Genomic DNA, 15,328 nt, shown 5'->3' with positions numbered 1-15,328 from the left:
GCGCAGCTGAGATTCTGTCAGACGTCAAAAGTGTATTTAGAAAAACTTAGACAATTGATTTTTAGGGATTAATTCTTGATTGACGGTAGAAAAGTGCATTGTTTTGTAATGTATAATAACCAACCAAGTGGACGCTTATGACGAACGAGATTATCATATAGCAGAGAAAGATCTCTATCCCAGTCGTCAGTGTTACGGAAGGGCATTCTCGCTGTAATGCAACAAGTTTCATTAGTCGTTTCAAGGCATCGATTGGCTGTAGTGTGGTTATAGTACGCTGTTAAGGGGACATGGCCATGGCCCACTAAAATTTTTGCAAAAATCACTATTTTTTTACTTCAGATTCTAGATGCTACAGACTTTTCAGCTTATTTTGATATTAATTTGGTTGCGAACTGATTAGGGAAAGAAGTCAAAAACAATCAAACACAAAAATATTGCAAATAAACTTTTTTTTTTGGTTTGTTGGTTTGGAGGACCAAAAAGACTTGAAAAAGTTATGAAAATCTTTCCCAAACATCTATCAATAAAACAAAGAAAACTTTGTTCCAACACGTTGTTCAGTTTCCGAGAAAACCGCGTTTTGACAAAAGCAACATTTTATTGCATTGAGTTTGTTCCGCGGGACATGACTTACATAGGTGTATGATTATTTTTTAGCCATTTCCCTTGGTCGGATAGTTACAAAATTAATATCAAAATAAGCGGAAAAGTCTATAGAATCTAGATCTTGCATCAAAAATAAGATTTGTTAAAAATTTTAGTCGGTTATGTCCCCTTAGCATTATTGTTTGCTTTACGGAGACGGCGCAGTTGAAATTTAGACAGAGCAGCAGCTGTCAGACGTCAGAAGTGTATTTAAAAAAATTCAAGCAATTGTTTTTTAAGCATTTAAATAGTGTTTCGTGATAGAAAAGTGCATTGTTTTGTGTTGCATAGTAATCAACAAATTTTAAGTTCATGACGAACGAGATTATCATAGCAGAGAAAGATCTCTATCCCAATCATCAGATTCCTGATGGTAAGTGCTCGAGTGGTAGATGATAAACAGCTTTTTAATTTCTTCTTAATCTGTAATAAAACCTTAAAGCATAATTAGGCAGAAAATTTGCAAAAACTCAGCAAAGAATCGCACCATGCCGACCATCTACTGTTTTAGTTAAACATCAATTTGGAAAATTATTTCTATTTCTATAAAAAAAATAACTGCAATTTTTTTATAGTTTAAAGCAAAGCTTTTAGCTTGAGGCTGTGCCATGTTTCGTTCCAGGTGAGTGGAAAAAATCCCCGAGCCAGTTTGTCGTTCCATGCAAATATGTAAATTTTGTCGTAAAACTACGATTAATCAAACGGCAACGTAAGCTTACGATACGTGGATAAATATTTTTGTCAGTCTTGGCAATTTCAATATTCATTTTGACAAAACTCAATATTCCTTTTTTATCCCCAGCCATTTGTTTCTGTCAAACAAATTGCAATAGTTTAAATGAAACATTCGTGAAGTCGCAAAAACGACGAGATTTATCGGCAGCTGTTGGAGCTGAAATATCGCGCTCAATGCCAGCAATTAGTGGGGATTTTTCTATCGTCTTCATCAGGTTTAGATCAAAATAGGGTACGGGAGGGTATTCCCATCACGCTACTAATTTCGGTATACATTACCTTTTTTGGCTACACTTTCCTAAATAAAAACTTTACCGCTATATAACAATACTGAAACGAATGTAGCACTCATAGGCTTTAATGTGTTATAACTATTTTCATAAAAATGTAAGTAGTTTGCTTAATTTCATTCAATAAACATCAAAACCACTGTTTTTCCACTAGCACGTAACCAGGCTGAAAAAACTAGCAGCAATCGCTTACGCGTATCCGCTCTTGATGATGGTTTGGAAAACATACAATTATGATCACGTTCACTTATTCTAGAAACTAAACAGCTGTGAATATGCTATCACAGAACAATTCTACTTCTTTTTATCACGGAAGAACACAAAAATTCCCCTCTGACATGAAAATATAAATCAATTTTCATTCACTAGCCATTAGCAGCATTTTGCTTTTAATTCCAGCGTATGGTGCGTTATTTACACTACTACCAATATATGTGCTGACATATTTGGTATTTGAGTGACAACTGGCGCTAGTGTATATGAACGATTCAGTGATACACTAGCGCCAGCAGCAAGCTGTTGTCACTGCAATTATCTTCAATGAGCCCGGAATGTAGGCAATAGCCAAAGTAAATTGATATATACCAGGTATGTGACCATCGAGGGTTGCATTAGTGTGTGTAGAAAGAAGAAGAAATAGTTCTGAAATATGATCTTCAATGAGCCCGGAATGTAGGCAATAGCCAAAGTAAATTGATATATACCAGGTATGTGACCATCGAGGGTTGCATTAGTGTGTGTAGAAAGAAGAAGAAATAGTTCTGAAATATGATGGAACTTGCATGAAAATTAAAACTAAATTAATTGTAATTAATGAATGCAGCTATATTATTCCAGACAAATATTTGAACATTTACAATGAAATGTAAGGAATATATTTTAAAGTCATTTGCACTTGTAGCCTTCTTTATTATGCGTAAAAAAATTGAGAACATGGGTGACTAACTATTTCGATGTGCAATTGAAAAATGAATTAATGTTAATGTAATACTTCACGATCAATACGGTATACGGTTGCTTGAATTAAAACACGTTCCATCCAACATTTTGCTTGCATGATGCTCTTGAATATCTGCCTTTGATGTCTTCTTTTAAAAAATAGTTTTATTCGAATAGATGCTTGTGCTATTGCTTGAAAAGTCACTGTTCCAAGATGATACCTTTTTATCATAAATTTACCCGTCTCAACACTACGTAGAAAACCATAAAAAGTAATCTTAGATTGCTACAAAACGGTCTTAGAAGATAATTAACACTTTAAAAGCTTACCAGAAATCAAACGAAAAATATCGCGGGCGGATAACAATGTTGCTCATGCTGCTTATTGAACAATCATGTCCGAGCATTTTAAAAAAAATCTTTTTTGTTTTACTACTTGTAGGAAAGCGATATAACGACATTTCTTTGAGACATCTTGATACCGCTCTGACGAAAAAATTTCCGCTTGCAATTTGGAATGTTGCACTTCATTGTATTCATGAAAATACATACTAGAAATAATGTTCTAAGCATAAACATAAAAGCTTTAAGAAAAAAAAGACAAATCTTGCGTATCCAACGATTTTTTTAAAAAATTAACTAATTTTCCATACAAAATGCTCGAAATCTCAGAACTAGTGTAGATGTGTTAGTGCAAAGTGTATATGACAGCTCGCATTGTCATATACCTGGTATATATCAATTTACTTTGGGCAATAGCGAGAAGTTATCTATCGGTCTCTCTTTTCTTGTCTCTTTCGATCTGTTTTTGAAAAGCATTTAATTGCTGTGCTAGATATTTCGGCCTGTCGGATTTAAAAAACACAGACACCACTATAGAAAATGAGCTCAATTTAGCCGCAGCGACTTCATCATTTCTCGCGACTATAACTCAAATTCAGTAGCGTTTTATTAAGACCAAAATACACGCCGATATTCAGTAAATATTATTCTATCAACTGGTATAAAAATCTTGTCTCGAATAAATATAGTTTCAACGTAGTTCCTGAATATTGTTCAGGCTACCGCTTAATGGGCTGGAAATACCCACCCGTACCCTACGTCAGAATTTAAAGATATATTATCCCGCGGGTAGACTTTATGGATATGAAAATGAAAGGCCAACTGTTCTTTATTTCGGCGTTTCGAAATATTCCCGCCACTTTCGTACTACCTAATGCTCGCAATATAGAATTAAGAGTGTTTTTTGATAATCGTGTAAAAGTTTGTTAGCATTAGCTGCCAAAAAATATAGTTGCATTTTTGTAAATGGTATTCAAGAATTATAACTTAAGCCCTTATGCCTTGAAATATTATAACAAAATCATTTGAAAATATATTTGTACTTGTTTTTGAGCGGTATTTGAAAACGTTGAGATAAACGGGTTTTTTCGGTCTTGACCTGTGTTGACAGTGTTAGCCAGACTGGCCCCCGCCAAGGGCACTAAGCGCTAACTCTTGGCGGCGCCAACAGAGGCCTAATTTTCAGTAATGCATCAGTAATGACGTATGCATTAAAAATGAACTGGTTTAAGCCATTTTAATACAATAATCCTGCCACGTGGTCATGAATGCACCTATACATCGCCAATCGTAGCAACCCTGTTATGTGCAGAAGAAAACTTAGAGCGTTAAGGTCCAACCAAATGCTTGGAAAAATTATCTAAGTATTGCCACTCGAGAGAGCCTGGCCAAATACCGACGAGCTAGGAACCAGTTGACCACGATCCTGAGGAGAAAAAAGCGCCAAAAGGAGGACAGAGATCGTGAAGAATTAGAGCAACTATTCCGAGCTAAAGGACACGCTAAAGTTTTATGAGAAGGTGAACCAAACTCGGAAGGGCTACCCACCGAAACCTGGCATGTGTAGGGACGAGGAAGGGAATCTAATTACAAACTAGCGCGAGGTGGTCGACTGATGGAAGCAATTATTCGATGAACACCTCAATGGCGAAGTCGCAGAAGGAGGCGGAACGAAAATTAACCTAGGAGCGCCCATGGAAGATAGTAATGTCCTAGCACCTGATCTCCAAGAAGTCAAACGAGCAATCAGGCTGCTGAAGACCAATAAAGCCGCTGGGAAGGACCGCCTACGGGCAGAGCTTTATGAACATGGCGGAGAAACGCTAGCAAAGGCTCTACACTGGGTTATTTCGAGGATATGGGAGGAGGAAAAGCTACCGGAGGAATGGATGGAAGGAGTGGGTTGTCCCATCTACAAAAAGGGTGATCGGCTAGACTGCTGCAACTATCGTGGTATTACGCTGGTAAAAGCCGCCTACAAAGTACTCTGCCAGATCCTGTTACGCCGGCTGTCACCGATAGCACAAGGTTTCGTAGGGAATTATCAGGCGGGTTTCATGGGGGCTCGCGCAACTACGGACCAAATTTTTACTATCCGACAGATCTTGCAGAACTGTTGGGAGTACTACGTGCCCACGCATCATATCTTTATTGATTTCAAAGCAGCATACGATACAGTCGATCGAGACAAGCTATGGCAGATAATGCACGAATACGGTTTTCCGGACAAACTGACGCGACTGATCAGAGCTACATTGGATCGAGTGATGTGTTTCGTACGCATCTCTGGTACACCCTCGAGTCCCTTCGAGACGCGACGAGGGTTGAGACAAGGTGACGGTCTATCCTGCATGCTGTTCAACATCGCTCTTGAGGGGGTGATCCGACGAGCGGGCATCGAAACGAGAGGCACGATTTTTACCAAGGGTAGCCAACTTCTAGGCTTCGCAGATGACTTCGATATCATTTCCAGAAACTTTGCGACGGCGGGGGCAATCTACGCCAGACTGAAAGTGGAGTCTAGGAGAATTGGGCTAAAAATAAATGCGTCAAAGACCAAATACATGAAAGGAAGGGGCTCAAAGGAAACAAACGCGCGCCTCCCACGGACGGTAACCGTTGACGGCGACGAACTAGAAGTGGTAGAGGAGTGTATTTGGGATTGCTGGTGACCGCGGACAACAACACTAGTAAGGAGATCCAGTGGCGCATCCAAGCGGGAAATCGGGCCTACTTTGCCCTTCGTAAAACGCTGCGATCAGGAAGCATACGCCGCCGCACGAAGCTAACAACGTACAAAACCTTTATTAGATCGGTAGTTCTTTATGGACTTGAAGCCGTGACGCTGCTCGCGGAGGACATACGCGCCCTTGCCGTGTTCGAGCGGAAAGTTCTGCGGACGATATTTGGCGGAGTACAAACTGAAAGCGGAGAGTGGCGGAGGCGTATGAATCACGAGCTACAGGCACTGCTTGGGGAGACTCCCATCGTACATCTAGCGAAACTCAGCAGGCTACGGTGGGCCGGACACGTCGTAAGGATGCCGGACGACAGTGCGACGAAAATAGTCCTCTTCAACAACCCCACCGGTACCAGGAACAGGGGGGCCCAACGTGCACGATGGCTCGACCAGGTCGAAAGCGATTTGCGACTTCTGAGACGACTAGATTGAATATCTAGTGGAAGGTGGCCGTATCTTTCCGCGCCTTGGACCTGGAGATCGGAGAAAACGGTGAAGTTGGGTAAAATGGACAATGTGGAAACATCAGTCGAGGCTGGCGGTGTCTGAACAGCAGGCAATCACCCAGAAGAAGGTGTTTGTGAAGAACAGCTTTCTAGTGAAGGACAACGTCGTGGTCATAATGAGTGACGAGAACTTCTTGACGCTAGACGACAACGATTTGCAGGGGACCGAGTATATCACATCCCCCATCAAGAAGTTTCCGAAGAAGGTCCTTTTATAGTTGACGATCAGCGAGAAGGGAATGTCCAAGCCGCAGTTTTTTCCTTCGGGGTTTGCGATCAACAGGGATACATGCTGCACTAAGTGCCTGCCGTAAGTTGCCGGTTTCATCAAGAAGTATCACGTGAAGGAGGGTGTTGTTTTTTTTTCGGCTGGACCAGGCCTCGGCCCATACTGTCAAGAAATCACTGGAGAAGATAAACAGGTTGAAGATAAACGTACCAAAAATCGCCAACTATCCCAACCTCCCTTAACTTCGACCGATTGAATTTTTTTAAGTTCAAACAGAGGACTTAAAATAAAATCCAATAAATTAAAAAATGTGGCCAAAACGGAGAAGCAGCTGATCGCCAAGGTGACTACTGCGACGTCCAGCTTTTCATCGACCATGGTGAAGGTTCCTGTTAATTGCTGTAAGGTCGCCCAGCAGGGCCGCGAAGCCGTTTTGCAGAACACTTAAAAACGTAGGATTTAAGCAAAATTTGTTTCAATGAATTAGCCTGTGTATTTTTTTATCGCGATCCAAAATTAGTCCATTTTTTCAATGCATGCGTCAAGTATAGCGAAGTATTGGATAAGGGACGAATACGAAAAAGTGTTAAACTTGGAAGGAACACTGATTTAGGAAACGAAGGGGCGCCAAGGTGGGCCGTCGCCAAGGGCGCCTCGTGGCAGCCACAATATCATGCTACGGTTGTGAGTGTTGATTAATATAGACAATGTACATAATAAAACTAGCGAGTCACTAATGAAACGAGCATAAATATCAGTCACGGTTGAGAATGAACGAATCAACAAATCACATGTTAGCACGCTTTTCCCAAGGAACATTTTTGTTGTATAGCAGCTTAACAAGCGCTTGTTCCATTGGTTTTAGCTATAGAAAAGTTGAATAAGCTACTACAAGCTACTCTCAAACAAAAATATTTGTTGCGTTGCTTCCCAGGCCCGGTACGACAATCTTATACACCTACGATTTCGTTTACTTCGATTCTAGAAACAAATTTTATAGAATCTTTCCGTCCCAAAAAACTGAAACACAGAGTGCCAAGAAAAACTTGCAATGTCAGAGAACGCTGACAATAATTGATAACCTTTTAACCGGTATAATTTTTGACTGGCATGCCTGGCAATGATAGATTAATTGATTAGTATTTCTGTATAACCAAAATTTATGTGTTTTTTGTCAAATATTTTATGTTTTGAAGATTTTTCCACTAACAGGATATGATCCAAATTACTGTTCGAGTTTTAGCAAGTCTAGTTTATCAGACAACAAATAAATACCAAAAATTCGCACATCATTGCCACGCTTCTCCGATGTGAAAGATATGATCCTTCTTCAAAAGTAATAAACCCAAATTCCTTTGTTTTTGAACATCTATCCGTCTGCCGGCGACAAAATGATCCAGTTTCGTTTAACATCTTCAATTCATCATTGACTCGTAATAAACCCAGCCATTTGTAGATCGTAAAAGATAAGATTTATAGCCTCCATCACATACGGTTATCGCACTCTGCGCTGACAAACCGCATTAAACTAGAACCGGACTTTTTCGCTTTACAGATTTCCATCCACCCTACCGGAAGCAATGCATAGATCCGGGGCCCCTTCTGAAGCGCCAGCTCCGCAACTGCTGGTCCCGCGAGAATGCGATCCGTAGATTCCCGTTTCTACGGTGGAGCTCCCAGTATAGCTACAATCAGCTGGTCTCGGATGCAATCGCTGGCATTACCGTTGGTTTGACGTCGATTCCACAGAGCATTGCCTACGCGGTTGTGGCCAACCTAGAGCCACAGTATGGGCTCTACTCGAGCTTTGTAGGACCATTCGTGTACGTCATTTTCGGTAGCGTCAAAGAAATCGCAATCACTCCGACGGCTATCACGGCACTGATGGTCCAGCAAAAGGTGCTGGAGTTGGGACCTGCCGGAGCCATCCTGTCAAGTTTCCTCTCCGGATGCATTATGCTGCTACTGGGCATGCTGAATTTTGGCTTCGTGGTGCAGTTCATATCAATGCCGGTCACAACCGGTTTTATTACGGCTGCCGCCATTACCATTATCACAAGTCAGGTCAAATCGCTGCTGGGTATTTCCAGCTCAGGAAAGTCGAGTGGTTTTATTGATTCGTGGAGTAACATTTTTGAGAATGCAGGACAAGCGAGACTGTGGGATTCGTTGCTCGGATTTGGCTCGCTCGTGATTCTCGTCTGCCTGACGGTTAGTTGCCAACAGTTTATAGTAAAATAATATATTTTTTGATCGGTTACCGTTTCTTTGTAGCTTATAAAAGACCGCGGATCAGGACGTTGGAGAATGTTTAACAAGTACCTATGTCTTCTACGGAACGCACTGGTAGTGATCAGTGGAGGAACATTAGCCTATATTTTAGCAAACCGCGATCATCATCCTTTTCGATTAACTGGTCCGATCATTCCCGGGCTTCCTTCATTGCAAGTTCCTCCCTTCTCTACCGAGTTCAACGGAGAATTCTACGATTTTTCCCAAATGATGCGGCTGCTAGGTTCTTCTGTCATTACTATACCCTTAATTTCAATTTTGGAGATTGTTTCGATAGGAAAAGCATTCTCTAAAGGAAAACCGATTGATGCTACACAGGAAATGATTGCACTTGGTTTATGTAATGTTGCCGGTTCGTTTACATCGTCCTTCCCAACGACGGCTTCATTTGCACGAACTGCCATAAACAGCAGCAGTGGTGTTCAGACTCCATTCGGCGGCGTGTTTACCGGAATGCTGGTACTTCTGGCGCTGGGCCTTCTAACCGAGTATTTTTACTATATCCCGAAGGCCACACTGGCAGCGGTAATCATCGCTGCAATGGTATTTATGATCGAGTACCGTGCGGTGGCTGAGATGTGGCGCATCAAACGGCTCGATATCATACCCTTTCTGGTGACGGTTGTGGTAAGTTTGATCTTCGGTGTGGAGATTGGCATTGTCGTTGGGATCACTGTAAATCTGTGCTTTCTCCTATATCTAATATCTCGACCAAGAGTCGATCATCATGTAGTGAAGGTACGGCCGTAACATTCGATAGAAGCTTATAATTTCAAAACATTAATATTCGTAGACAAATACAACGACAGCTCTGATTTTAAGACCCACGAACGATCTGGCTTATTCGTCGGCCGAATACCTTCGAGGGAAGATCATCAAAATGGCTACCAAGCACGAAGCCAACCTGGTCGTGATCAACGGGGAGCTAATTAAGTCCATTGACTCTACGGTAGTGAAAAACCTTTCGAGCACGGTCACGGATTTGAAACTGCAAGGTCGACACGTTCTGCTGTGGCAATGGAATCGTGAGGTACAGTATTCACTGTATATGTACCGTAAGGAGCAGTTCATGCCACTTTTTAAATCCGATGAAAACGAAGAGAGACTGATAAACAGTTGGCTTAATGATAGGTGAGTTACGGTTGGGCCCAAGGAGTGCTTTAATCGAGGCTTTAATCTATGTACGAAACAGTTTAGCTTAAATAAAAACGCAACAGTACTATGAATAGTGTAAAAAGACCAAGTTAATGTCAGCTTTCTCAAATTTTGATTACTAAATTACTGTTTTACAGGATGTACATAAATAAGCACCCAAAAGTGTACAACACAGATCCGCTGTGCCAGCACAGTAGAAAACAAAACCAGTTGTCACCGTTCCAATCTGCATCAAACTATTCTATTGGATTTGCTCCTAAGTAGATCAGTCTCCACTCATTTATTTTCGACCTAATATCACTACACTAGCTGCTGCATCTGACCTTCAACATACGGAATTCTCAGCCGTACTTTGCTTGAACCTCATCTACAGTTGTGAATTCCTACACTACACGGAACTCCGCTCATGTAAAAGATATCAAAAATGGCTAAATCCGAGGATAGCCTCAAAAGACGAAGTCTTTTGTTGTTACGGTATTCGGTCCTCAGCCTCTTATCCAGCAGCTCCTATTCCTACCTCCTCGTGGTACCAGTCGGAATACGAGCAACCTTAGCGGCGATCGAGAAACCAATCCCAGTAGAAACTAAGGTCATATACCGACAGGGAAGGAGGCACTCAAGCTTCCGCTGAGTGTTGACAAAAGGTATAGCCTTGCCAGCCGTGAACGCCTGTCTCTAGGTTAGGGGCGGCGTACAACAGTGACTGATCCGGTGCGGGTGACTGACTTATGAAACGCTGTGTCCCGCCAGCTATACCTAAGACGGGAGACACGGTCTGCGTGACTAGGCTTCATTACCCTAGTAAAGCGGCATGCTTAAGTACACTCATATCTCGTTTTACGTCCACTATTAGAGGGACGTAAAAAAAGAAGACATTAATTCAAATTTTGGACGTAAAACGAGAGGACGGTAATTCAAATTTTGGACGTAAAAAAGTGGACGTAAAAAGAAAAGACGTTATTTCGAATTTTCTAAAACCACCTGATAATTTTTCACGACGACTTGGTTTGGGCATGTTGATGGTGACGTAAAACGAAATGGAAGAAGATTTTGGCATGGTGATGGTGACGTAAAACGAAATGGAAGAAGACGGGAGAACGCGAATTCTGAGCAGTAGATCCTATTGCGGGCACGACATTCACCACCCACAGGGACAGCAATAAAGCAGTGTATGAAGCGTGTGATTTGGTGGAGGACCATTGATGACCTTCTATGCGTGTTGAGGATTAAGGGCAAAATCTTTAACTACAGCCTGATAAATGACTGAACATTTTGAACAACTCTGCCGAGTTTCAAATGTCAGAGACCAACAAAGCCAACCAGCAGCGTATGATGCCAACAGCATCGAAGCAGCCATCACAAGTATGAAATCCAATAAAGCGCCAGGGATAGACTGTATTTCAGCCGAGATGCTTAAAGCTGACCCATCTTTGTCAGCTCAGATGCATCAGCATTACTCAAAGTACTCCGTAAGGTAATCCTCAACCGGATGCAGGAGAAGATTGACGCTACTCTCCGGTGGCAGCAAGCTGGATTCCGTGTTGGCCGATCATGTGTAATAAACCATGTCTCAGCGCTCCGCATTATATTGGAGCAGATCAACGAATTCCAGGACTCTCTTCTGCTGGTGTTCGTTGACTTCGAAAAGACGTTCGACCGCCTCAACCACGGAAACATTTGGGACGCACTTAGACGTAAAGGAGTTCCAGATAAGCTAGTCCATCTCATCGATGCTCAGAACGAGACCTTCTCGTGCAAGGTTTTACACAACGGGGTCTTGTCCGACCCTATAAGGGTTACTGCTGGCCTGAGACAGAGCTACTGTTTCTCATCGTTATGGATGAGATATTAGTTGCAGCAATTGATTGTAAGCGGGACAAGTTGAGCAGATAGAGACTTTTCAATATCTTGGTAGCCAGACAACGCCCGATTGTGGTACCAAGACTGATATAGCCACACAGATCAGGAAGGCCAGGGGTGCCTTTGCAGGCCTGTGAAACATTCGGCGCTCAAACCAGATCACTCTACGTACGAAAACTCGAATCTTAAATTCAAACGTTAAATCCGTACTGCTGTACGCTTGCGAAACGTGGTGTGTCTCAGCGGAGACAACGGAAAAACTGCAGGTATTGATTAACCGGTGCCTGCGATACATCATTCGTGCCTGGTGGCCTGATAACTGGATAACCAATGAGGAACTCCATCGTCGGTGTCATCAAGTGGATCGGACACACCTTGAGGAAAGGAGCGAACGAGGTTTGCAGAGAAGCACTCGACTGGAATCCACAAGCAAAACGACAAACAACTAACTCCTTTCGAGTTGAACTAAGCGGATTCACGAAATCACGAAATGGTGCAAAATGGAGCTATCTCTGTCTCTTGAGGAATACAGATTGAATTAGAATTTTTCTGTTTATTTCCCTCCTATACACTCGTCAGTTTCCTCTTAATTACTAAGTTTTGGCTTAAATCTATCTACTTATCATGCTGGTGTTACGGATGACTATTTTTGTACAGATCGTTTCACGACCGGGAAGCGTTGAATTTTCAGCAAATGCCAATCCCTGATAGGCGTATCATCGCCTACGCTCGCCGGCGTAGCTCTGGTTTCACGTACGGTTCTTTTCAACAAATGCCGATCCCTGATCGGCCTACCACCGCCTACGCTGGCCTCGCGTAGCAATGGCATCGATGGTCTATCGCCACAATGGTGGACGTATTGATTACTGGAACAAACGGTGTCCTCTACAGAGGCAATGGCTGACGTATTGTTGGCCGGAACAGAACTGTCCTCAACAGAAGTACCGGATGACGTATTGTTCGCCGGAACAAGCACTCCGAAATAACCTTCCGGTTCAAACGTCGCCTTCGGTGGAATGTATCTGGAACCAAGATAAAAAGGTCTTTCGAGGACCTGCCGAGGGATATTTGCCACTTTCCGTATTAATTTTAAGCATACACAACACCAGCACACCAGCAATACATAGTTTATACATAGTTTTACATTGTACATGTAATTTACCTTTTCGTTTATCTTTTTATAACTTTTAACTGTAGTTTTTGTTGTGTCGTCGCTTTTTACTTTTCTTAGCACTATAATACAAACCTGTTAATTAGCCGTAAGTTTTATACACATTTTATCATAACAATAGGTTTTAAATAATTGACTTTTCTTCTTTTACACGACTGACACAATTGTATAATAATTCTTCTTTCTTTACCTTTCAGAACACTACTTTTTACTGAGAAATATTGCTGATTGCAAGGAAAATTGTACTATCCAAAGTGCGATATCGCTCATAAAAGTGCTATTTTGCATTAAATCGTTTCGGTATCTTCGGCACACTTTTTCGTTATATTCCATGCAATAAGTGCGCCGAAGAGACCGAAACGATTTAATGCAAAATAGCACTTTTATGAGCGATATCGCACTTTGGATGGTACAATTTTCCTAGCAATTGACAATACTTTTGTTCTCTATTCTTGTAGAGAGTAATCACTTTGCACCACTATTATTTTTAAGTAAAATGAAAACTTTTTACGCGACTTACTGTCGTTCGCTGTTGCGACAGAATAAAATTCTTTCAGCATAACAGCTGAGCCTTTTAAAAGATCTGTCAGTTGAGGTTTGGGAACGAATTTTTCCCGAACGTCAACAATGCCCTATTGTAATGGCAACCCTTCCTGTGATTTTGCACCGTGGCTTTGAATGCCAGATTCGTCTTTCCCTTTGTATCTGTGAGCTTACAAATATTGGTGACCACTCCGAAAAGACGCATCAAACCGCGCCAGGCTTGGAGTGATATCAGCTATATTGCTGTGAGTGGCAGTGGTGAATTCAGTAAAAGCGTACTAGTTAGAATGACCACTCCACCCAGGACGCAAACCGCGCCAGGCTTGGCGTGCTATCACTCAAACAGCCATCTGCATTCTACCTCTCGGTAAAGCTTTCCAACGTGAATCATCCATCCGTCCGCAGACTTGGAAGATTATCACCCACATCGTTGACAGCTCTCCCGGAGAGGGATGCTTTTACAAAACATCTACTTTTGAGTAAACTTTCCTCCGTGAGTGGCCTCTGCATCCAAGGACTTAGAGAGCTACCACTCCTTCTGTCAAAGTTTGCTCACAGGTGGACTTAGGATATAGGAATAAACTGAGCAACTAGCGACAACATTTTGGATTTTGGCGGAGCTAAAATATAAATTGTAACCAACGGTTACAAGTTCACACTGGAACGGTGATCATGGATTGCCCATCGCTGCACCTTTCAATTGTTTGTAGTAGCTATTTCTGAACGTGAAGTAGTTCTGCTCCATACACAAACGTGTCAGCTTTAAGTTACCTCCCATCTTTTTTCTCCGTGCGTTGTCAGGAATTTTACTAGCATTCTTTGGAACTCGGTTACCAACCACTTGGCAATCTTTTCCGTGAGTGATCCGTTTGCCGTGATTATTTTCCTCATTTATGTTCCTGGTTTGTGTATTTTGGGTTGTCCTTTAATTCTAGGTATTGCAAGGTTTGCGGACTGCGGACATCACGGACATCTGACACACATTGGATCCACCAGCTTTGGACGAAGTTAAAAACCAGCTAGAGAGCTGAAAAACGACAAAACAGCTGGAAAGGAGAATTTTTGAAAGCCGGGAGTGAACGGCTGTATTGTGCAATCCATCAGGTTACACTAAAGGTATGGACTGAGGAGAAACTACCTACGAACTAGTTGGAAGGGATCATATGGCCTATTCACAAAAAGGGCCCCGAATCGAATGCAGTAATTATTGGGGCATTACTCTTGTAAATTCTGCATACAAAATTCTCTCCCACATTCTGTTTCATAAACTGAGACCGTTGCGGCAAACCCTTGGTGGCGAATACCAGTGCGGTTTTCGAGAGGGACACTCCCCGACGGACTAAATGTTCACTTTGCGACAAATCCTCGATAAATTCCGAGAATCCAATTTGTAGACCCACCATTTGTTTATAGACTTCAAGGCGGCGTACGATCCAGTTAAACGAAATGAGCCGTAGCGTATTATGATTGAACATGGTTTTCCAACAGGACGCTTACTAGGCTGATAGTGTTATCCTTGATGGTTCAAAATCAACCGTCAGAATAGCGAGTGAAACATCGGACTCGTTTGAGACGTTAGATGGTTTGAAGCAAGGTGACGGGCTATTGAATTTGCTATTCAACTTTGCATTGGAAAGTTGAAGACGGCAGGGCAGGCGTGCAAAGAAACGGTACCTTCTTCACGAAAGCTCATACGCTCCTATATAGTGTCATAAACTCTGCCAAAATGAAACATATAGTAGAGCGTGGTAGTCCTAAGGATGTTGGATTGGAATTGCAGTGATAATGATAGATGGAGCGAGGTACTTTTGAAGTGGTCGACGAATTTTTTTACCCTGATACGTTAGTGACATGTTACAACGATGCCGTGAAGTAAAA

At 42.0% G+C, this 15,328-nt stretch overlaps 1 protein-coding gene across 1 annotated transcript; it reads left to right on the top strand.

The window, feature by feature from the left end:
- The first annotated feature begins 844 nt into the window (after positions 1-844).
- LOC128745430 (sodium-independent sulfate anion transporter-like) lies at positions 845-10,140 on the top strand. Its single transcript, XM_053842506.1, has 5 exons — positions 845-1,021; positions 7,985-8,640; positions 8,704-9,459; positions 9,515-9,852; positions 10,014-10,140. The coding sequence occupies exons 1-5, from the start codon at positions 961-963 to the stop codon at positions 10,138-10,140; spliced, it is 1,938 nt and encodes a 645-aa protein (XP_053698481.1). The 5' UTR covers positions 845-960.
- Positions 10,141-15,328: the final 5,188 nt, after the last annotated feature.

Source organism: Sabethes cyaneus, chromosome 1, assembly GCF_943734655.1.
Source record: "Sabethes cyaneus chromosome 1, idSabCyanKW18_F2, whole genome shotgun sequence".
Lineage (NCBI taxonomy): Eukaryota > Metazoa > Arthropoda > Insecta > Diptera > Culicidae > Sabethes > Sabethes cyaneus.
Note: the sequence above shows the minus strand (reverse complement) of the source record. Positions and strands in the feature narration are given on the sequence as shown.